The sequence below is a fragment of the Gambusia affinis genome, linkage group LG07 (genome assembly GCF_019740435.1).
Source record: "Gambusia affinis linkage group LG07, SWU_Gaff_1.0, whole genome shotgun sequence".
NCBI lineage: Eukaryota > Metazoa > Chordata > Actinopteri > Cyprinodontiformes > Poeciliidae > Gambusia > Gambusia affinis.
This window is the reverse complement of record NC_057874.1, coordinates 12,796,853-12,820,366: the sequence shown is the minus strand read 5'-3', so window position 1 is coordinate 12,820,366 and position 23,514 is coordinate 12,796,853. Positions and strand designations below refer to the sequence as shown.

Sequence of the window (23,514 nt, the reverse complement as noted above, 5' to 3'; positions counted from 1 at the left end):
TCTGTGAACCACAGCTTCAGTCACATCATCTCTCTTTATATTTCAGGTGAACTCTGTAAACTGCAGCACCAGCTGGAAGATTGTCTTGTTTATGAAGTGGAGCGACAACCAGGAGCTTGTCCTGAAAGGAGTGCGTTTCTCAGCGAATGCCTGATAACTTTCTCTGACAATTTATTTCAAATGGCTCTTTTTGGCACAGAATCTTTTCTCATTCTTAGAAAATATACTTGTACAATAAGTTAATTGCAGTATTTAAAGTGAAAAGACTGGGATAGATAATTCATTTTTTAACATGGTATTTACTTTGAAACCTAAAATAGTTTCAGTTAAATAATGTTGAAGGGTTTCTAAGTTGTTGTTTTTTTTCTTTAAAAATGTTGCATAATGTTATTCGTCTAATCTGAGTGGGTTGCTTTGTTTCTGACAAACAGTATCATCAGTCAGCAGTACATGCCTGTAAAAACTTTAAAAACTCAATGTTACAAACTTTCTGTTATTACTGAGAAAACTCAAGTGGACTATTCAGTCTGCTGGTTAACCTTTCTAGAATAAAGTACTGGCCCCACAGTCCCAAAATTATTTAATAGCATTTGGTTACTTTCCCAAAACTGATTAAGTGAGAATGCTTTCCATTCACATTGATCAAATGTTAGCCATCAGAGATCACTAACAAGGTTTCCTATTTTAAAATGAGCCAAGTTTAGCCATACTTTGCTGTGACTTATCTCTGCAGGGTGATGTTGTACGGTTGTTCCACGCAGAGCAGGAGAAGTTCCTCACATGTGACGACCACAGAAAAAAACAATATGTTTTTCTTCGCACTACTGGGCGGCAGTCGGCTACCTCGGCCACTAGCAGCAAAGCCCTCTGGGAGATTGAGGTGAGCAGCAATCAGTTCAAACCTGGCTTTGCTGGATGTGCTTTGAGCTGAAAAGGATTTTCTTTGTTTCAGGTCGTACAGCATGATCCATGTCGAGGTGGCGCTGGCTACTGGAATAGCCTGTTCAGGTTCAAACATCTGGCCACAGGACACTACTTGGCTGCAGAGGTCAGTCTGTCCGTCTCCACGCCTCATATGTTTGCTTGTGAGCAATAGATAGTCAACCACTCTTGAATTTGTGCAGGTAAACCCAGAGTATGAAGAGGAGGGTCTCGATTTCCGCTCTCCGGTGAGAAAGTCTTGCTGAAGGCCTGACTTTTCATCACTAGTGTAGAGTTGCCACTGAAATAATAACACCGCTTGTAATTGGCTTGTCCGCTAACACAAAAATAACCCGCTTCAAATCTCACACTGTTGTATTTATAAACATCTCACACCTATTTTATAGCTGCTTTAATTAACAGGAATATGGAAAATATGTTTACACTTTATTCTTGACACAGGTAACAGTCTCTGGTTGTTCTGGTTGCAAAGTGAATGTGTTATGCTTTGTTGAACAGCAGATGGCAGTCTTTGTCCATCAGTGTTCGTCTCTTGTTAACGAATGATTGAATGGTTCACATTATTGTTCTTATTATGAAGTTTCAAACATTTGCTGGCCAAGGCAGAAGAAGATGAATGAACTGTTCGGCTGCAGTTAACTTTTTCTCTGTTTTAAAAAAATAAAAAATAGAAGAAAAGTAAAATTTCATCCATACAGCTATAAATTCATCCATCATTTCAGGATTGCGGCATTGTAAAGACAAATCTCAACTTACACAAGTGTATACAACCCTGATTGCGCTGTTTACAAATTTTTTGTGATTTTAAGACCTAGTTTTGCTAGCAGTACATGGATTTAGTTCCTAGAATCCATGTTATCTTAGCGATTATTGGCCTGTGTTTCACCAGTCAGTTTGTAAAACATAAAAATTGGCCCTCGAAGAGGTTTCTAATTTTTCATTCGGTTTCTAATGTCATTTTTAATTTGTTTTTATAGCTGGACTCAGAGCAAGACCCCTTGAGAGCCCGCTTGAAAATTGTCCAAGATAAAGTTTTGTACACACTCATATCGGTTCCTGATGGAAACGACATCTCCTCCATATTCGAGCTGGACCCGACCACCTTAAGAGGGGGGGACTGTCTGGTACCCAGGTAGGAAAGACGTATATTGTCACAAAATATTGTGAGTTGGCCTCTACTTCACTGTGGTCTGAGAATCACTTACCCAATTGGAAAATTCATCTGAGTAACTATCTGCCTCATTTAATTTTGGAAATCAAACAACAGACATGTTGTAGTTTGGGGACTTCCAAAGTACATTACAGGGTGCCAATGATGCCACACTGCGATGCGTTTCTGAAATAGAGCCTGGATTGAGTGTGTGGTGGTACTTTCCTGTCTAAGAGATTCAGTTACTGACAACAACTGATAAAGATCATACACCTTCTGCTCGTCATGCAGATAATTATAATTTTGGCTGCTGAATGTGAAAGATATTGGTCTGTTTTTCATACTGGTGCTACTAATGGCAGTAGTCGTTTTGTGTTCAACGACTATGAAACAAATGCAGCACAAACTCCCAGTATTGACTAGAACAATTTGAGAGATAGAAAAAATTTTGATTGTATATAAAAGATAAACACAGGGGCGTGCTGTGGAGGCCTTGAGTCCTCGACGCAGCCGTTGCAGGTTCGATTCCCGGACCCGGCGACATTTGTCGCATGTCTTCCCCCCTCTCCTTCCCCCTTTCCTGTCAGCCTGCTGTCATATAAGGGACACTAGAGCCCACAAAAGACCCCCTGGTGGGGAAAAAAAAAAAAAAAAAAAGATAAACACAAACAGTTATGCTGGACAAGCATAACAGTGAAGTGGAAAGAAAGTAGAGATGATTTTTACAAATTTTACAAATAATCTGCAAAGTGTTGTGTTCGTTTGTTCTATTTACTCTAAAATCCTTCAGTTAAAAAATTTAATCCCTCATCTGAAAGTAGTAAGGATGTGGCCCAACTTCAGACAATATCACAATATGGTTTTCCACCTTAACTACCAGGTCAGGCAAGGAAAGCGTTAATCAGTGGCATGGTAACTCTGGAGGAGTTGCAGAGCTCCACTGCTCTGGTGGTAGAATTTATCGGCATAACTATTAGCCGTGCACAAATCTGACTTTTGAGGTACCGGTTTGAAAGCCATTGTTTGAAAGCAAACAATTATAAGAAGGTTCTGGTCAAATTAAACTGAAATGTAAGTTTTTGACACAATTTTTAACCTGCTCTACCACCACAAATGAAAGTATGGCTGAGACTTTTACCTTATGACAGAAACTCTTGTCTGTTTCTCCATATTTATGAGCGCCAGTCAGGGGAAACTTTTGTGTGACTGGTTACACTGACAGCTTTAAAAAGAATCAACCATGTGTACTTTAAATTGAAAAAACTATTTAAAACAAATATCCTTTCAGAAACTCGTATGTGCGCCTCCGACACCTCTGCACCAACACATGGGTTCACAGCACTAACCAGCCGATAGACAAGGAAGAAGAAAAGCCTGTCATGCTGCGGGTAAGTGACAAATCTATTTTCTAACTTTTATTTAGCTTTTTTCCCAAAGACTTATTTTTGTTGAAGAAATGTTTATGGAATATTTGATAGTGAATTTGCATTTTTATTTTAACCCTTAATAAGGCCCCAAAATGAATCAGATTTCCTCTGATAAGTAAAAAACAATTGGATTTTATTTCTGATTCAAGATTGGCACATCTGCATATAAAGAGGATAAAGAGGCTTTCGCCATCGTGCCTGTCTCTCCGGCTGAAGTGAGGGACCTTGATTTTGCCAATGATGCCAGTAAAGTCCTGGCCTCTATTGCAGGAAAGTTGGAAAAAGGCACCATCACACAAAACGAGAGGAGGTAGAAAACACATCAGCACTGTGGAGTTGTTTCCTTGAAGTTGATAGTTCTGTTGTTAATTTGTGTTTGTGTCTTTTTTTTTGTAATGAATAAATTCAGGGCTGTTACAAAGCTCCTGGAGGATTTGGTGTTCTTTGTGGTGGACATTCCCAACAACGGACAGGATGTTCTGGAAATTATGGTGAACAAACCCAATAGGGAGCGACAGAAACTCATGAGAGAACAGAATATTCTCAAACAGGTAATGCAATAAAGGAAGAATGGCCACTTCTTGTAAAACTCCCCTGACCTCTTATCTCTGATTTTTGTAGTTTTGTGTGGAAGTGGTATAAAAAGTGGACTTTTTGCATGGTTGCGTTTATCACAATCTCCTTCCTGCTTGTAGATCTTCAAGCTGCTGCAGGCACCCTTCACAGACAGCGGGGATGGGCCCATGCTGCGGCTGGAGGAGCTGGCTGACCAGCGTCATGCCCCCTTCAGGCACATCTGCCGCTTGTGTTACAGGGTCCTGCGTCACTCTCAACAGGATTATCGCAAGAATCAGGTACAATTGGTCCACCATGAACATTATTTAATACTCACCACTGCAATATAAGAGGGTTGTATTGCCTTGTTTTCCTGAGGAAAAGAGTTCTTGATATGTACTAACATTAAAGCAATAAAAAAATATATCATGCAGCTGAACATCCATTCCAGTCTGCAATTTGAGCTGCTAATGTACCATGCTCATTTAAATGTTCCATGTCATGTAAACCTTTGTGCCTATCTTGTTGCATTTGCACATAACCAGTGTTTTTTTTGTGTTCTTTTTTTGTTTCTTGCAGGAATACATCGCCAAACAGTTTCGTTTCATGCAGAAACAGATTGGCTACGATGTGCTGGCCGAGGACACCATCACAGCTTTGCTCCATAACAACCGCAAGTTGCTGGAGAAGCACATTACTGCTGCAGAGATTGACACGTTTGTGAGCTTGGTCCGCAAAAATCGGGAGCCCAGGTGTGACACTGTTTGATTATCTAATCTGTGTTTTGTTGTGTTTAGGTTTTTTTGTTTTTTTAAATCGTTGAACAACTCATATGTTATAGATGTTCTTTGACCCTCAGGGTGCAGTTGAGTTTTGTGTTCCCTGTGTTTGTGTCCAGGTTCTTGGATTATCTGTCAGACCTGTGTGTGTCGATGAACAAGTCCATCCCTGTGACACAGGAGCTCATCTGTACTGCAGTGTTGGATCCAGCCAATGCTGACATCCTCATAGAAACAAAGTAACAGGTTTTTCTGTTGCACCTCAGGTTGCCACTAAAGATAGTATAACAACTTTATTGGTCCTATTTTCTATCCAAACAGGGCAGTAATTAGAAAAAAAAACTTGGACCACTGGTTAATACTAATAAATAAATATAGATGCAGGTATAAATGACAGTTTGATTAAGACTTTTGAAGAATTATGTGACAGATTCTTCATCAAGTCTTATCAGAAATTCACTTAGATTTGTCAGTTTCCAGGCAAACAAATGGCCATTAAGTTCAGTCCTCAAATTTTCCATAGGGTTAAAAAATGGGGTCTTTCCAGAAGTCAAAAATTGGGCGCAGAGATGACTTTTTCACAAATGGTCTGGTTGTTTTGGAAAGCTTTTTTAAAAAAGTAAAAATTAAAATAAAATAAGCATATGACAACTCTCTTTTGTATTAATTCAGATTATATTTCATAAAATATCTGGTTCCTAATATAAAAATAGTTCCAAAGCACTTAAGTGTAGAGGAAAAATTTTTATGGGGACAAATATTTTTTCAAAGTACCCTAAGTATTTGAGCTTATTAGCATAGTTTACACCCTGCACATAAAGTTGATCTTTTGTATTGAATTCATACTTGTAAACATCATTGTCTGTGCTTATGTTGAGTGACTGAAACGTACATGCATTACCATTTTATATAGAGAGCACAAGTGAATAGGCAAAGATTATTTCTTTTTTTTTTTAATCATCATTTACAAAACATACATTTTTTTTTACATTTAATGTTTTTAAATTTTAAAAAAAATTAAAAGCAATTTTTCCCTATGCTAAATTTCCCCATTTAACAAGTGGAAATTTGGGAGCATTTACCTTGGGGTATTTTGAGAGGACTTACTATAGGAAACATGGGTGGACTTTACATGGGGAACTATGGAAGCATCAAGGAATCCTCCGAAATGTCAGGCGCTCCATGGGGAAATTTGGGTGCATTTAACATGTGGACATCCAGGAGGATTTAACATGGGAAATGTTTGGGTCATCAAGCCTAAAGATGAATTAAATTAAATACAAAAAAATAAATCCATTCTTTTTCTTTTTTTTTTTGATTAACTCTGGTTCAGACTGGTGCTTTCAAGGTTTGAGATTGAGGGATCGCAGCTGGGGGAAAACTCTGTGGAGGTAGAGGAGGATGAGGAGGAAGTCTGGTTGTTCTGGAACAACAACGACAAAGAGATGCGTAGCAAAAGCGTCAGGGAGATGGCCCAGGATGCCAAAGAGGGCCAGAAGGAGGATAAAGAAGTAATCAGTTACTACAGGTACATTTCTGGTTCTCATTTTAGCTGGGCTGAGCAACCCTTATAGTGTGGATCATTGATTAGTCTGATTCATTTGGGACAGGTATCAGCTCAACTTGTTTGCCAGGATGTGCTTGGATCGGCAGTATCTAGCAATCAACAAAATTTCCCTTCAGCTGGATGTCGACCTGATCTTACGATGCATGTCGGATGAAGACTTGCCCTTTGACCTTCGAGCCTCTTTCTGTCGGCTAATGCTGCACATGCACGTGGATCGGGATCCACAGGAGCAAGTCACGCCAGTCAAATATGCACGGCTGTGGTCTGAGATCCCGTCAGAAATCTCCATTAACGAGTGAGAAATGGGCCGCAAACAAAATCCTTTTTTACTTCAGGTTTCCTTTGTGTTCATTGTAAAATCTGCTTGTGTTTATTTGTCTTTTTAAAGCTATGTTTATCTTTTAATTTGAAGCTACGACAATGATGGAACGACCAAAGATAATATTAAGGAGCGATTTTGGCAGACTATGGAGTTTGTTGAAAACTACCTCAGGGACGTGGTGTGTCAGAACTTCCCGTTTGCAGATAAGGAAAAGAACAAGCTCACTTCTGAGGTTAGTATGGCCGATAGCTCTACTTCATAATTATGCAATACACTGTGTTAATCTGTTACATAAATTTATGATAAAATACTTTGAACTTGTAGTTTTCACACTTGCATCTGTTTTTCTTTTTTCCAGGTGGTGAATCTGGCCAGAAATCTAATTTATTTTGGCTTCTACAACTTCAGTGACCTGCTCAGACTAACCAAGATCCTTCTGGCTATTCTGGATTGTGTCCATGTGAGCACTGTTTTCCCGTTCACCAAGCTGGAAAAAGAAGATGGAGGCAGAGGTATAATAACCTAGAGCGGCGAGTTGAGGACGTGAATCTGGTGGCCATGAGGTTGATTTGTGTTTGTGCGTTTATATGCTTTCAGGCAGTAATGTGATGAGGTCCATTCATGGTGTAGGAGAACTGATGTCCCAGGTAGTCCTGAGAGGAGGCGGGTTCCTTCCTATCAGTACAAACAGCGACTCGAATGGCGACACGGTGAAGACACAGATTGAGCCTGAGAAACAGGACATTTTGGTCATGGACACTAAGCTCAAGATTATAGAGATCCTGCAGGTGAAATACACATCGTTTAGGAAATGAAATCTGAATGTTTCATGGTCAGTATTTCTGAATTGTATTTCATCTTTTCTCCTGCAGTTTATCCTGAATGTCCGCCTGGACTACAGGATCTCCTGTCTTCTGTCGATTTTTAAAAGGGAGTTTGATGAGAGTACTTCCCAGAACCAATTATCTTTAAGTGGATCAGTAGAAGGCCCAAATAATATCCCAGGTTAGGTTTATCCTTAGATGCATTATACACCAAAGTTGGGTCCACTAGAAACTGATTTTGAGTGTCTTCCTAAAATCCAGGAGCTTTGGATTTTGAAAACATAGAGGAGCAGGCGGAGGCGATCTTTGGTGGAAGGTAAAGTTAGACTATGCTCAGAACATAAAGTTAAATAAGATGTATTTCTATGAAAGCATGGTTTTTCTGTGTGTTCAGTGAGGAGAATACGCCTCTCGACTTGGACGATCATGGCGGTCGAACCTTCTTAAGGGTCTTGCTCCACTTAACCATGCATGAGTATCCTCCGCTGGTGTCCAAAGCCCTGCACCTGCTCTTCAAGCATTTCAGCCAGAGGCAGGAGGTTCTACAGGCATTCAAACAGGTAACCCCTGCTGCCGAGCATATCAATGTCAATATTATTTATATTTCACAAAAACAATAGTAGGGTGAAAGGCTTTTCTCCTGGAAGGAAAAAAAACATTTTGGAGATTTGATGTTAAAGATGGATGGAGCTAAAAACAGGAACATCCTGGGATAAAACCTTTTAGAGGCTTCAGAAGACTTGATACTGGGGTGGAGGTTTACCTTCCAGCTGGACAACAATGCTAAATATAGTCACAGCTACAATCAAATGATTTAGATCAAGACTTATGGTCATGGATTCAATTTGGAATAGGAGTCATGTTCATATGGCGGGCCGATTCTGACTGAATGGATTCTGACAATATGTCTCTATGTACGGAGAATATACATAGAGACATATTGCAAAAGAGCAAAACCAAAGGTGATCCTACAGATTAGGGAGGGAAAACAAACCCACGCCTTAATTGTTCAATTTCTTTTTTGTAAAAAACAGTTTAAAATAAATAACAGCCACATATCATTTCCATTGCACATTCTTCACTACTTTGTGTAAGTCAATAGAAACCCCTAAAAAGATATTGAGATTTCTATTTGTAACATGAAAACCTGAAAAACACTGTAAGCTTAATACTTATGTTTAGGACTCTTAAAGTAAGTGAATAAGCTACTATCACATTTTGAAAACATTAGAATATATAAAATAAAGATAATTTACTTCCTGGAAAAATAAAGCCTTATACCTCCAGTAAACACACATTACTTCTACAGTAATTACTTGTTGGATTCTATATAATTATTTCTCTCTAGTGGATTCTTCAATGATCTCTATTTCCTCATAACTTTGGTAACAGGTGCAGTTACTGGTCACCAGCCAAGATGTGGAGAATTATAAGCAGATAAAAGAAGATCTGGACAAGCTGCGGTCTATAGTTGAGAAATCCGAGCTGTGGGTGTACAAGAGGCAGGGACCAGATGAGGGCTTGGATGGAGGAGAGGGGATGCCAGCTGAACCAGAACCTCAAAAGGTGTGCTTTGTTTTACATCATGCAAACTGAGGGTAAACCAAGCCACTGTAAGGGCATGTTCCTTAACACCCGATGCTGGCTTCTGCAGGACGCAGCGGCCACTGACAAACCAAGGAAGGCAGAAAGTGCCAGCAGCAAAAACTACAGGGTGATAAAGGAGGTGATGAAAGTTATTCCTAAAGTGAAAGATTTTGCATAATAAAAAAAATATTTTTTTCCAGATGTTTAATATCGTTTGTGTTTTCCTCCTACGTCATGCTTCCCCCATAGGTCCTGCTTCGTCTCAGCAAATTGTGCATCCAAGACGGTCTGTCGGGTAGAAAGAGCCGAAAACAGCAGCAGAGGCTGCTAAGAAACATGGGGGCTCATGCTGTGGTTCTGGAGCTGCTGCAGATTCCTTATGAAAAGGTAAAAAGGGTTTCAAATTACATATTTATTGATTGTGTTTGTGCCTAAAAGTGATCATAACTTGGTTATCTTATCTTTCAGGGAGAAGATGTACGCATGCAGGACAACATGAAACTAGCCCATCAGTTTCTACAGAACTTCTGTGCAGGAAACCAGCAGAACCAGGCCCTGCTCCATAAACACATCAATCTTTTCCTCAATCCAGGGGTCAGCTGTCCTTCCTCACCTGGCCTCAAACCCACAGCAGTGATATAAACCTTAGATTATGACTCACTGGTCCTTTGTGCTTCTTGTCATTCAGATCTTAGAAGCGATCACTATGCAGCACATCTTCATGAACAACTTCCAGCTGTGTAGCGAGATCAACGATCGCGTGGTCCAGCACTTCGTCCACTGTATTGAAACACACGGCCGCAACGTGCAGTACCTCAAATTCTTACAGACGATCGTCAAGGCAGAGAACAAGTTCATCAAAAAGTGTCAGGATATCGTCATGGCAGAGGTTGTGCCTGTTTCCAAATGTAACTTATAAAATACGCGCCCTCTGAATTTGTCCCCATTTTGTCATGTGACAAACACAACCTGTGTTTATGTATTTATTTTGATGTTTTTGTGAGAGAGCAACACCATGCATATCGGGTCCATCTTTATGAAATTTAATCTTAGTTTAGAGCTGCTCACAAATCATCTCCATGGTAAAAACGATGCACTGTTTTCAGCAGAAATAGTGAAGCTGTTCAGAGCGTTGATGGAGCTGCATTCAGGGCAATACCGAGACAAAACTTGTTAGGTGCTGCCCAAGACGCCAGACTGAACTGGAGTACATTTTCCAGCATTGCAGCAACCCTAATCATTTTTTACAATGACCCTTTTAAGTCAAACTTAAATATACAGACACTCTGAGACTGATGTTCTCCATTCAGTCTGATTGAGTTTGCACAATTTTGCAAAATAGAACGGGCAATATTTATTTCTAGCAAAAAAGTTTCTAAATGGGCAAGGGTTGTAGAGACATGGCCTAAGCGACTTGCAGCTATTGTTTCTGCAAAGTATTGACCCAATGGGGGAATATCAATAGACATGCAAACCCCATTTTGAAAACTACAAATTATTTTAACATTTAACTGATTCACTAATCTGTGTAGGCCTGTCACATTAAGTAGCATGAGAAAATGTGGAAACAAACAGGCAGGAATACATTTGCAAAGTTCTCTATATCACTGTTCTTCTTTGGCATTATGCTATGTTTCTCATACAGCTAGTGAATGCAGGAGAAGATGTTCTGGTCTTCTACAACGATCGGGCCTCCTTCCAGACTTTGGTCAGCATGATGCGGTCGGAGCGAGATCGGATGGATGAGAACAGCCCGCTCAGGTACCACATACACCTGGTGGAGCTGTTGGCCGTCTGCACTGAGGGCAAGAACGTCTACACTGAGATAAAGTGCAACTCCCTGCTACCGCTGGATGACATAGTGCGGGTCGTAACCCATGAGGACTGCATCCCTGAGGTGACGGGAGAAGCAAGTGGCATTTGGGACGCATTTAGAAACATGTCACTTATTTTGTTTCCCTGCTGTAATCCCTCAGATCAAGATTGCATACATCAACTTTCTGAACCACTGCTATGTGGACACTGAGGTGGAAATGAAGGAGATCTACACCTCCAACCACATGTGGAATCTCTTTGATAACTTTCTGGTTGACATTTGCAGTGTAAGGAGCTTTATGCCTTCTTTATGTGAGAAATAACAATTAACTTATGCGTCACTTAAACCTTGAAACTGTTGTTCAGGTGTGCAACAACACGAGCGATCGTAAGCATGCAGACAGCGTTCTGGAGCGCTACGTGACTGAGACGGTTATGAGCATCGTAACTACCTTCTTCAGTTCTCCTTTCTCTGACCAGAGTACAAGCCTCCAGGTAATCATGTTGCATTGGCTTCTCCAACACCATATCTGTTCAGAAAATGCTTCAGTCACATTGCAGGAAAAATATTAAAATAAATGAAGTATTTAAGAGCATAAATTCAAAATGATTAAGGTACTATATACTTTGCTTTGGATTTCAGTTCTTAGCAAGCCATTTAGAGTCGTAAACTTGGGTTACCATACATGGATCAGAGGAAGGCTAATCAAATTTGTATTTTAGTTTATTAAACTTTCACTAAAACATTGTAATTGATTATTGATTTAAAACAACATGCTGCAATACTCTGCTTTGCAAATATGTGTTCATTTAGTTCTCCAAATGCTCTGTGTTCCAAACTCAATGAGAAATCTGGTTAAATAATCTTGATATTGCTGTTGAAAAAAAGTCAGGCCAGATTTGCTCATGACTGCCTAACTTACACTTTAGACCCAGAGTGAATGGTGGCAAGTTGCACCTGGTTCCAAGGTCCTTCACTGATGAAATTGTTTGAAAACCTTTTCTGCTTTCATTGTTGTTGTTTTTTTACTTCCATATCATATTTTAATAATTTTGGCTCTGCAGTCTGTGGGATGCCTTTTGTGTCCACGAACCTTAATCTTTTTTTTTCTTTTTTTTTTGCCTTAGTTTATTTTAATTTTATTTTTTTCATGAATTGTTTACCTTTGCTACAGGATAAACGTCTGAGGAAAAATTTGCAGGTATAGTAAATTTCTTTTGCAGGGAAATAACAAAAGGTGCAAAACTTTTTTTAGTGGGATGCAAAAAAAACCAAAGACTATTTTCCTTGTTATTAATTGGTTTTGTGAAGTACAATGCAGCTTTATTGTCACTGGGTGAAATATGAATAAGTGTCTGCTGTGGGATTCATGTGTGTCCAGGAAAATAAATGTACTTCAAACTGTTTCAGCATGCTGATCTAACCATAACTTCTCTCACTCTTGCTTATTGACTTTTGAAAAGGGGTGTTGGATATTAAAACACTATTGGTGCAAGGAAGCAGTGGTTCCCAAACTTGGAGAGGATCTCAAAACTTATTTGAAAATGAACTCAGATTTCTTTTGAAAGAAAATAATAGCAGATTTTGTAGATAATTTCCGGTCTCCAGTTTTGTAAAGCTCTGCCCACCTGCTACAGATTAAACACAATAAAGCTTTACTTTAGGGGTAGATTTATGTTTGAACTGTCTTATGCATAAATGTCTTGCTTCCTCTTAAAAAAATAGAAATACTAGTCGTATTCACTAAATTAGAATGTGTTTTTTAAAAAATCAAATTAAATGTATCTTTTTAAAATAACACATTGGCAGGTAATAAACACACTTTTTAAATCTACGTTTCTGTTTCAAAAATGTTATCGGGTTCATGTAGTTATCTTTATAAAATCACTGACTCTGGTTAAAAACCAATGTATTGGCGCAACTCTTGGCTGTTTGTGTTGCAATTACTCCAGAAGTTGAAATGTTTGGGAACCACTGTACACGAGGAAACGTGGGAGACTTTAATGTTGATGGGGATCTATTTCTTTTGCTCCAGACAAGCTCATTGAAAAGGACATGAAAACACTGAGGTTTTTTTGTATTCTCTGGTGTTTTCCTTCCAGACCAGACAGCCTGTCTTTGTGCAGCTGCTGCAGGCGATCTTCAGGGTCTACCATTGCTACTGGTTGGGCTCAGGCCAGAAGGGCTCTGTTGAAACCTGTATTAAGGTGCTCTCTGATGTTGGTGAGATTTTCTCTCTTTTTCGAGACTTACCTTAAATTATTTGAATACACAACTGGTAGCAGATATAAGTGCATTTCTCTCTGTGCCGACCAGCCAAAAGCAGAGCCATAGCCATCCCAGTGGACCTGGACAACCAGGTGAACAACCTGTTTGTGAGATCCAACAACATCGTGCAGAGAACCGCCATTAGCTGGAGGCTCTCTGTTCGCAACTCGCACCTTTCAACTCGCAGAGAATCTGTGGTGACCGTGTCGAGGGACTACAGGAACATTATTGAGAGGCTGCAGGTAACATCTGGGGATGTTTGAATTTAACTCATACCAGTTATGCACAGACATAAAGGACATGCGCTTGTCTCTTTTGTAGGACATTGTATCAGCTCTTGAGGACCGCCTGCGTCCTCTGGTCCAGGCTGAGCTGTCCGTCCTGGTGGATGTGCTGCATCGGCCCGAGCTGCTCTTCCCTGAGAATACCGACTCACGCAAGAAATGTGAGAGCGGAGGGTTTATATGCAAGTAAGCAGCGCAGTGACTTATGTGATTTATAAATTAAGTTGTAAAGTGCTGCTGAGACTTTATATTTGATGTGTGTGTGCGTGTGCATGCGTGCAGGCTGATCAAGCATACCAAACAACTCTTGGAAGAAAATGAAGAGAAACTATGCATCAAAGTTCTGCAGACGCTAAGAGAGATGATGACAAAGGACCGAGGCTATGGAGAGAAGGTAACATGCTCTTCTCTGAAGTAAAATGGTTTGCAATCATAAACCTTATTACTCACCCTCTGCTTTAGATTATTTATATACTGATAGGCATCTCCAAATTATGACCACTCACTTTGCATTTATTTGGTTCCCTATTTTCCATCACGACAACTGTGTGACAAAGCACTGGATACACAAATGTCTTTGCAGGTTTACTGTGGCATGACTCTCACGGGTGCAGATCATAAGTCAAGGTTGTCCAACTCCCGTCCAACTCCAGGACATCAAGAGCCGATATACTGCATATTTCATTGCTTGTGCTTCAACACAATTACTGTCGATGTGTGGTTATCATGACAGGAACTTAGCTAAACGGATTTGACAAACTTCATATCAGAAGTTGGTAACACGATCAGTTCTTTGCAATACAAATTATTTGCTGGCATAAAGCTAACAAAACGCATCAGTTTGACTATTTTGTGTTCATATTACACTAAATGGCCCATAAATTGCTTTAATTCTCAGTGTCTGCTTTCCCTCCTCATCATGTCAGGAGAAGGAGCTGACAGGATGCTGAATGAGATAACTGAAGGCTCCTTTGCTTTGACAGGCTGTGGTCATAATATTATGCCTGAGCAGTGTTAGTCAGCTTTAAGTGTTGTGTATTTGAGAACAATGCATCTTGTTTGAGGCTTTAATATTGGAAGACAATGTCAGTTTTTATTGTTGAAATAATTTTTTAGGTTTTCACACTTTATGGTGACAATAAATGATGATTTGTTTTTCTTCCAAATTTAAGTTTATTTCTTAGGCTCAATGTCTCTTAACGCTGCAGACTCACATAAAAGAGACAATTTCTTCCCACAGGGCTTTACACAGAAACAGCAATATGAGGCAGCAAAATACAGCGTGATACCAACATACAATTGAATTATGAATGTTTAGGATTAAGAAACACAAACATATTGCATCAGATTTCTCTTAAGCAATCAATATTTGAAGAAGTCACTTCTCTCCTTACCGTCTAACAAATAAATGAATATATTTACATAAAACCTGTACAAAGCTGCTGCAGCTGATGGTCAGTGGATGGTTGATAACTATCCCACATGGCTGGGATAGTTTAGTTTAGCTTAGTTTTTTGGAAGGAATATATTTTTTTGGGTTTTCTAAGTGTTAATATCCACTTAGAAAAACCCCAAATCTTTGTGAACTTCTGGATCTTTACAGCAACACTTAGCTCACCTAACAAGCACGCCACGCTGTATTATTGCCCTCAGTGCAAACTTCCTCCTTCCTGCATTGTTATATAACTCTTTAAACCTTCTGTTCTCTTTCAGCTCAGGGCCTTTGATGATGAGATGGAAATGCCTAAGGTTGTTACTCTTTTTCTTTAATTCCTGGCCCCGTTTCCCTCAGCCTCTGTCTGTTGTGTCTGTGCAACATCTTCAGCTGTTCTGTAGCTGCACTGTTGTTAGTGGGGGTTCTCTGGGCACAGATGGTGGCAAATATGGGGCAGAGCAGCTCTGGTATTGCCACCTGCTGCAGCCTTTACCAAAAAAAAACTGTGTGCAGACTAACCGAGGAGGTGGTAGGTGTGTGTTGTGGCTGATATGTGTGTTGCTCAGTAAAGCTGTGTTATTACAAACACTCAGGTGGAGTTCTGTTTAGCTGGGCCAGGTGGCAGAGGTGCATTTGTGTCTGTTCACTGTTTTCACACTGACGGCTGATGTGTCTGAAATTGTTTATTATATTGTGGAAATGCAATTTGTGATACTTGATGCTTAGGTTTCAAAGGTAAGTCAATTTAAAACATAATCAAGAGAGTTTTAAACTAGCTTTAACTTATTTTCTGAAGAAACTGTCTTCCGCCCTGCGACACTTCTCCTTTTTCTTTTCTCCAGAACAGAAGGAGCTTTTTATTCACGTTGTTCTCTGACACTATCCCTCCTGGGTCGAATACAAAAGCACTTTGCACACTGGCATTTTATTCATAGAAAACGTTTTCTGTTTTCTTCAGTTTTCTTCCGCTTTCTATCTATGCACAATTTTGCACACATGAAAACAATCCTGCTTAAATGTGGAAAAATCCAAGGGTTGTGAATACCTTTGTATTTTTTACAGTTTGCATTTGTACGTCATCACATAACCTGATGCCTGTTCCTGCAGAAACAATAGGAAAGAAACTAAAACCACAGAAACCATATTCCATTTTTATCCTCTAAAAAGGCGATTTTACCAACATCTCATCTTTGTGTGTGTGTGTGCGTGTGTGTGTGTGTGTGGCGTTTCCTCTTTATCCACTTAAGGTGCCAGCAGGGGGCACTGTGACTGTGCACATATGTATGCCTGAAACTAATGAATGTGAGGGACTGTTGCAGTCATTGAGGCTGTGTCCTAGTTTCCCTTTCCTGCTAGCTGCACGATTCCTGGGTGTCTGCCAACTCTGGGCTGAGGTTACATAAGAACCAGGCTTTTTTTTTTTCCTGGAACTCAGCCCCGCCGCTGATGTGCGACCTTCAACAGTAATTGCCAATGCTAGTGTGGAGGGGCTGTTTACCCACTTGTTGTATGCATGCATGAGTGTGCACACCTGTGTGTATAAAGGCAGAGTTAGGGGTGGGATAGAAAAGTGTTTGCAGGAGTCTTTCCTGTCAAGCATTGCATTCATTGTCCTTAGATGAAAACTCAATGTGGTGTAAGATAACACTTTTCCTCTCAATGATCTCAACCCCCTCTTATTCTGTTTTGCCCTTTTGCTCCCAATACATCTCTCTGACACGGTTTTCGAACTACCTGAAATACTACTCCCTTTCCATTCACACCCTTCTTCATGCCGTTTCAACAACACCTACTTTGTGTAAACCTAATTAAGTTGGCTGTGAATGTTTCTGTGGGTGTGACATGAAAATGCATACTTAGCTTTTGTCTCCCCTGCTGATCTTTTCGGTGTGGGGTGTTTGCATGCTTTTCTTTTGTCTTGAACTGCACAATTTTTTTGTTCATCTCAAATTCGTCAATCCACCTTTTTATCAACTCTGACTGGCTTCTCTGAGATAATGTGGAAAAATCCAAGGGCAGTGGCAGCATCATGCCCTAAGGCATGATTTTTCATTTGGCTTCCCTTTCAACAACTGTTTTTCATGATCCTCTCTGTAAAAGTTAGATTTGAGGAGTGCATGACTCAAAGTTCAACCTGAACTGTCGATCTCTACAGATGCTTCAGAGTACTCCTACGTATTTGATTAATACTGAGTTACCAGGCCTGCCGGTTTAAGTAAACAGCAGTAGGGTTGCGTTTCCATCTTTGGGTGACTGATTGAACAGTGTCCGGTGAGAGGTTCAAACATTGGGATATTGTGTTAAACCACAACTGCTTCCACAACTTTATCCTTGCCTGAAAGTTCTCTAACAAACCTCTAATACCATCACAGAGCAGTTCAATTGGAGATCAGTTGGTTGTAATGGATTTTATTTTTGGGTATCAGACTAATACGGAGTTGATTACAAATGCATACCAGACTTCTGTCATTTTTGGCATTTCACAATTACGCATTACTTAGTGTTGTTTCATCATATAGAATCCAAAACACAGATTAAACATAGTCGAAACATCCCATCAGTCTTTGTAACATAAGAATGTGGAAAAGAAGGGGTGTAAATACTTTTGGGAGGCACTGTATTTAGGCCCTGCATGGAGACAAATGATCCAGTCATTGTTTTCTACCTCATACTGTACATGCATTTTTTACCTTGTTTTTGTGTGTCCCACACCTTTGCGAAATGTCAGGGAGGCGATTAGCAGTTAAACTTGCTGTTCTCTGAGTTACGCAAGAACCAGAAGGACTCAGGATACATGAAGGACTCATTCTTCCTCTCAAGATGTCCTCCTCACGTGGCTTCGTCTGTCCCAAAATAATTGTGCAAGCCTTTTATGTTAACAGCAACTATTTTTTTCCTCCCCTCCAGGTGGTCTTTTTGTGGGCTCTAGTGTCCCTTATATGAAAGTAGGCTGACAGGAAAGGGGGAAGGAGAGGAGGGAAGACGTGGTAAATGTCGCAGAGTCCAGGAATCGAACCTGCGACGGCTGCGTCAGGGACTCTAGGCCTCCAAACGTGGGTCGCGCCATCCCCTATGCCACCACAGCAACTATTTCTGATCCATTTCATGCATCATCCTGTTCATTATTGGCTTTATTTTTATTTTTTTATATTCATCCAGCCAGTAAATTTACCCTCGTGCATGCTTGCAGCTGGGCCGCAGCCTCTCTGGTCAGGACGAAAATTTTTTTTACAACTTTGGTTTGACAAAGTAGGTCAACTGAAATGAAAATGAGAGACCGCAGTCTTTTAATTCAGCCATTGTTTTTATGCGCATAAAACAAGCAAAAGAGTGGTAAACCCCAGTTCTTTGCGTCATTGATCTCCGCTTTAAAGATGACTCAGTCTCACACTCCAGAGATGCAGAGATATGTTTATTTTTGCACTTTCAGAAAAAACAAAGTGGAAGGACCTCTTCGTGCTAATGTGTACGTGCGCACATTTGTTTCCTCTAGAGTGGAACTGAAAGGTGTGAGACTGCTCAGGGGTTTGCCGTGGGGAGATTCCAGTTCAGTAAAATTCACTACTTGCAGCGGATGTGGGAGCTGTGAGAGGTTGCTCTGTGGTGTTTGTGGTCAAGCCCGGGGTTGATTGGCTGCATATATCGACCCTGATCCACATGTTGCTCTGTAGTTTGATGTGGTCACACTGAGATAGTGTCCATAGATTGATAAGAAATTATGGTGTATCAGCTGCTTATCTTACTGCTGAACTACGGGCCTCTGTGTCCTTGGTGTTGAAGCTCTGGTTATGTTGAACTTGTTCCTTTAGGACTTAATAATAAACTTATGGATTCAAAAAGAGCTGGTGCTCACTGATTAATTTTTAAGCTTTTTTGTGGGAATTTTGTGTTATTTGAGCAATAACAGCTGAAAGCTGATCTGTGGGCTTCAGTTATTTGTGTGCAAGTTTGACTTTCTTCATCAGTACAATGTCTCATTTAGCCATTGTTCACATGGAACATGTGCAGAGTCTCAATTTGATTAATTTGATACAAGTCTGTATTTTTTTAGATAAGCTTTTGTCAAATACTGTGGGCTAGTTTATAGATAGAAAACTCTAGTAGGTTGTGAACTATAGCTGAAACCAGATGCTTAGAAATCCACAGGATTAGCAAAATGTTTTATTTGCTAAATGCTAAAATAACTAGAATCTTTGTTACTTTCTGTAAATTCAGGGGTTTATAAAAAGATCCCTGCAACTTCAAACAATTTGGAAAAGATTTAGCAAAGACCAAATAATAGTGATAATGATGATGGGCTAAAAGACCAATCAGCCATTTCTCAAAAAGCAACATAAAAAGCCTGATTTCAGCTCACAAATGAACAAAAGGACAAAATTATTCTTCTTTTGGTCAGATTAAACTAAAGTTATTGCATTTTGTCATAATGACCATTGTTACATTTGTAGGAAAGAGGGGATAGCTTGCAGGTCTGAGAACACCATCCCAACTGCAAAGTTCAAGTGTGATAGCATCATGTTTTGTGTGTGCTTTGCTGCACTGCATGAAATGGCATCCTAAGGAAAGATGAAAGGAGATATTGAAGCAACATTTAAAGAAATCAGTCAGGAAGTTAAAGCGTGGTCACAGATGGGTCTTCCAAATGGACAATGACCACAACCATACAACCAAATTTATGACAACAGTGTGTTTAGGGGCGGCCATTACAGAAACCCTGATGTCAGTCCCGTAGGAGCCCTGACTCAGTTACTCCAGTTGGAATTGGCCGATATTCTAGGAAACTATTGTTAGAAGCTTATGGAAGAAAACCCAAAATGTTTGCCCCAAGTCATTCAGTTTAAAGGCAGCTTTTACAGATATTCCTTCAATTTGTGAACATTTACAAATTTTAAAAAAGTTAGAAGATATTGCCATGGTTATTCTTCCATTTAACAAGTAAAATATTTTTGGAAATCCTAACTGACCTAAAATACAGAAAGTTTTGTTTGATTTTACTGTCAGACTGTATGAAACACTGATGATCAGCAAAATTAATATAACAGTGTATAATTCAAATGCACTAAATTGCCATCATTTGCATTTTATATCTTCAAAAGCCCTAATGTGAGCATGATCTGTGTTTTTGCTCAGTGTCTTCTACATCTGCTTCACTGTCATTTTCTTGCTCTGTCTCTGTCTGCGTTAGCACCCGTCACCCACACAGACAAGCCAACAAAATCCATCTTGTAACTACTACCTATTTTTAAAAAGCATCACATCACATTGCAGCGACTCTTAAAACAGTTATGGTTACATAAACTCTAAAAAACAGGATGTTTTTGAGGTTTAAGTTTTATTATTTTGAACTTTAGTGGAAGTGAATAAATGTTAGTTGGCTGTGTAAACAAATGTTTTTGCAAGCACAGTTGTCTGTCTTTTGTCTAGTGTTGGATTACTGTGCTGTCTGAGTTTCCTTCTGGTTGTAATTTCATCTAATTCACCAGCATAATGGCAAGTTTCATTTTTGAGGATCTTACTTGAATAATTGTAGTACCATAAAACTATACTTTATTTAAAACCAAAAGTCTAATTATTGTGAATAAAAACACAATAATTTTCTCTGGGCTTCTCACATCGCCAAAACAGTTCAGCCAAATGTTTTAACAACACTTACAGAGTAGAAACATACATGACTGGAGTAGCTGCAGTATCATACGTCATCAGATTATCATTTCAAATGTTTATAAACTAATTAATTCGAAGAGTTTCTAATTTTGTGGTTTTATGCTTACGATGGCTTTTGCAGTTCACCGTTGTACTGCAATGTTGAAAAGATAGTGAAGGCAGTCCTGACACTATGCTTTAAGATTCTGAGACATTTTAGGGGTTAATATTTATTAATGTAACCAAATGTCAAGCTAGGACATGTCCAGTGAAAGAGTAACTAGAAGTACTTTAGATTTTGGATCAACTTAGCAGCTGTGTGATGTTTGCTGAGTTTGACTCTCTTATCACATCTTAACATCTTGACTTCAGTTGTGTTTTGTACACTTGCACTTTCTTTTTGCCTGCATTTCTGTTCTGAGTTTAGTGAAAGTATCAGTGCAGACTCTTTGGTATAAACACTAAAACCTACAAAACATTCAAGAACCCTGACACCATCTAGTCAGAGCATTGACACTGGGCTTCTGTGACTCTTCTGCTCCCCTTTTTTTGCCTTTCATCAGTGATAATCCTGTGTTTTGGAGACAGATGGTTCCTGTAAGCAGCTCTGTGTCATTGGTTTTGTGGCCTGGTTTCTTTTGGCGTGATTATGTAACTCTAACCCCATCACCCATTGCTTTTACAAGTTTCATGTGGGTGTACAATAAGTATGCAGGTATATGGATATGCTAAAATTATATTTAATCTAAGTTACCGGTCTTCAGGTGAGCCAGTGAGGAAAATAAAAATGGGAAAACTCTAAATTCTCTAAGTTTGATGCTTCTGAAATGTGACGTTTGTTCACGTTCCCTGGAACGTGGCTCATACCAAAACTTCTGAACTTTCTGATTACTCATGTATGACCTTAACTAACAGTTGCTGTGTGATTTCAGTTTCTGCTCAGTCAATGCTTGGATCTTGAATTGTAAAAGAAGAATTTGGCAATTTGGGAAAATGACTGATTTCCTTTCCTGCCTTTTGTAATGAGTGGTAAAAACGCCGAAGTCAGAAAAGACAAGAAAGCAATGCTACCTTTGACAAAGTAACAGTTTCTCCTAGAACATAATCTGTAAATTAAAATGATTACTCTGAATCTCTTCAAAAAAATAATTGAGCGGCTGCATGCTTTGATAATCTGTTTTGTTGTCATTAATTATAAATTCTGTAGCCTTAAAAATAGTTTATAGCTCTTTTGGATTAGCTAAATTGTGTAGCTTCAGTATGTCGGTACAAGCAACCTCAAAGTTAAAAACAATAATGTTTCTTTTATTTGTGATGAACAATGAAATTATGAAGTTTTTTTTTTAAACTTTTGAGATGTGAATTTTTCACCAAGCCTTAATTAAGCATTTAGTCTTAATGCTATAATTATATAAATTCAATAATATGAATTAGATCAAATTTTGTGAGCTTAATGAGCTAAAATAAGCTAAAAGTAAACTAATGTAAATTAAGATAAATTACCTAAAGCAAAATAACATACTTAAAAAATAGATGAGATTCTTCTAAAAGGGAGGATTAATCACATAAACCTAAAAAGTTAGCATTTTAAAAGATAAGATAAAGTGTAGAAAATAAGCGGATGTGGTAAATATAGACTAAGGTAACTAACTAATATAAGAAAAGCTAAAATAGCTAATATAAGACAAAATTAATTAAGTAAAAAACAAAATTCTCTCCAAAAAGGCATTTGTAAAATAGCAAATTTTGTCCTTGAATGATCTTTGAAAGATATCGACATATTCTTGTTTTCCATTGATTGGTACTATAACTTAGGAGCTTTGTGATGAAAATTACCAACTAAACATCCATACTATTTCTTTCACGAGTTTAAAATGAATTATTATACTTGGCTGATAAGTGGGATATTGGGTGTGTGATAAAAAAGAGATATATCTAAAAATCTGACGGGCAGATAAATTAGTTAAATTCTTTAAGAAAAAAACTCAGGTTCCTTCAATGTGAAACCAGAGAGGAAGACAAAATGGCGTTAAACTGCTTTTCCCTTTAGGGAACATACTTCACACGACACCACAAAAATTTATGAAAACCAAGATCTAAGGACTTGTTTTTCCTGGTTAAACTTCTGTGTGGAGTCTGTATGTTCTTTGAATGCTTTCATTATTTTTCTCTTCAAAGAATCTACAAGCATGCATATGAGGTCAAATGGTGGAAATGAGGAGTTTGTCCAAGTGTGCATGATTCTGTGTCAACTGTCTCTGTTAGTATTTGTCTTGGAATTGGGACTAACTATTTTCCATTGACAGTTCACCCTATCCTGTTTTCATCTTCACAAATTCCACATTTCATCTTCATATTTTGTTTTCAGCATGTTACCCTTTGATCCTACATTTGTATATTTAATTCTGTGCGTACTGCCATGTAGGTCAAAGTTGAGGCTTGATTTCAACAAGCTAAACATGTGATTAACTATTCCCTTATTAAATAATTTAATTGGGCATATTGTATCCAATAAATACCTCACCTTTCATAGTTGTGAATGTTTGCTGTTTCCTGGTTTCTGACTTGGCTGTAAAAAGCATGGCAATGCGTACAGATCTTTGCATGACCACTTGTGACAGCTGGTAGATGCACTGTGTAGTAATTAATCTGAGAAATATGTTTGTGCTGCATGAATATTAACTCTGTATTTGTGTTACAATGCTTGAACCACTCAATGCATACAGAAGCTGGATCAGAACGTGCCTCCGAAACTGTTGGCAGACCAGAGAAGGGTAGGTACTTACACCAGCATGGCAGCTTAACTAACATCTTTAATAGAGACGTATAGAGGCTCATATTTACCCTTCTTGGTAAACACATGAAGGTTTAAAAGTTTTACATTTATCTTAGTAGTATCACTTTAATTACATTCA

At 38.9% G+C, this 23,514-nt stretch overlaps 1 protein-coding gene across 8 annotated transcripts in view; it reads left to right on the top strand.

Annotated features, from left to right (window-relative positions):
* The window catches only part of LOC122833870 (inositol 1,4,5-trisphosphate receptor type 1-like), an 83,494-nt gene that overhangs the window by 21,493 nt on the left and 38,487 nt on the right, over positions 1–23,514 (top strand). The window contains exons 8-41 of one of the 8 annotated variants that reach the window (XM_044121808.1): positions 47–130; positions 734–880; positions 953–1,048; positions 1,125–1,169; positions 1,920–2,074; positions 3,381–3,480; positions 3,669–3,829; positions 3,929–4,070; positions 4,215–4,373; positions 4,654–4,826; positions 4,973–5,092; positions 6,187–6,381; positions 6,464–6,715; positions 6,833–6,974; positions 7,101–7,254; positions 7,340–7,530; positions 7,615–7,747; positions 7,828–7,882; positions 7,961–8,126; positions 8,959–9,132; positions 9,221–9,292; positions 9,403–9,540; positions 9,622–9,747; positions 9,842–10,042; positions 10,799–11,050; positions 11,130–11,255; positions 11,335–11,463; positions 12,144–12,170; positions 13,072–13,192; positions 13,286–13,479; positions 13,559–13,707; positions 13,804–13,915; positions 15,235–15,270; positions 23,326–23,373. In XM_044121808.1, the coding sequence (XP_043977743.1) occupies positions 47–130; positions 734–880; positions 953–1,048; positions 1,125–1,169; positions 1,920–2,074; positions 3,381–3,480; positions 3,669–3,829; positions 3,929–4,070; positions 4,215–4,373; positions 4,654–4,826; positions 4,973–5,092; positions 6,187–6,381; positions 6,464–6,715; positions 6,833–6,974; positions 7,101–7,254; positions 7,340–7,530; positions 7,615–7,747; positions 7,828–7,882; positions 7,961–8,126; positions 8,959–9,132; positions 9,221–9,292; positions 9,403–9,540; positions 9,622–9,747; positions 9,842–10,042; positions 10,799–11,050; positions 11,130–11,255; positions 11,335–11,463; positions 12,144–12,170; positions 13,072–13,192; positions 13,286–13,479; positions 13,559–13,707; positions 13,804–13,915; positions 15,235–15,270; positions 23,326–23,373 (4,575 nt within the window). The remainder of the gene's footprint in view (positions 1–46; positions 131–733; positions 881–952; positions 1,049–1,124; positions 1,170–1,919; positions 2,075–3,380; positions 3,481–3,668; positions 3,830–3,928; positions 4,071–4,214; positions 4,374–4,653; positions 4,827–4,972; positions 5,093–6,186; positions 6,382–6,463; positions 6,716–6,832; positions 6,975–7,100; positions 7,255–7,339; positions 7,531–7,614; positions 7,748–7,827; positions 7,883–7,960; positions 8,127–8,958; positions 9,133–9,220; positions 9,293–9,402; positions 9,541–9,621; positions 9,748–9,841; positions 10,043–10,798; positions 11,051–11,129; positions 11,256–11,334; positions 11,464–12,143; positions 12,171–13,071; positions 13,193–13,285; positions 13,480–13,558; positions 13,708–13,803; positions 13,916–15,234; positions 15,271–23,325; positions 23,374–23,514) is intronic. The other 7 variants (XM_044121811.1, XM_044121809.1, XM_044121810.1 and 4 more) reach the window with 7 other exon arrangements.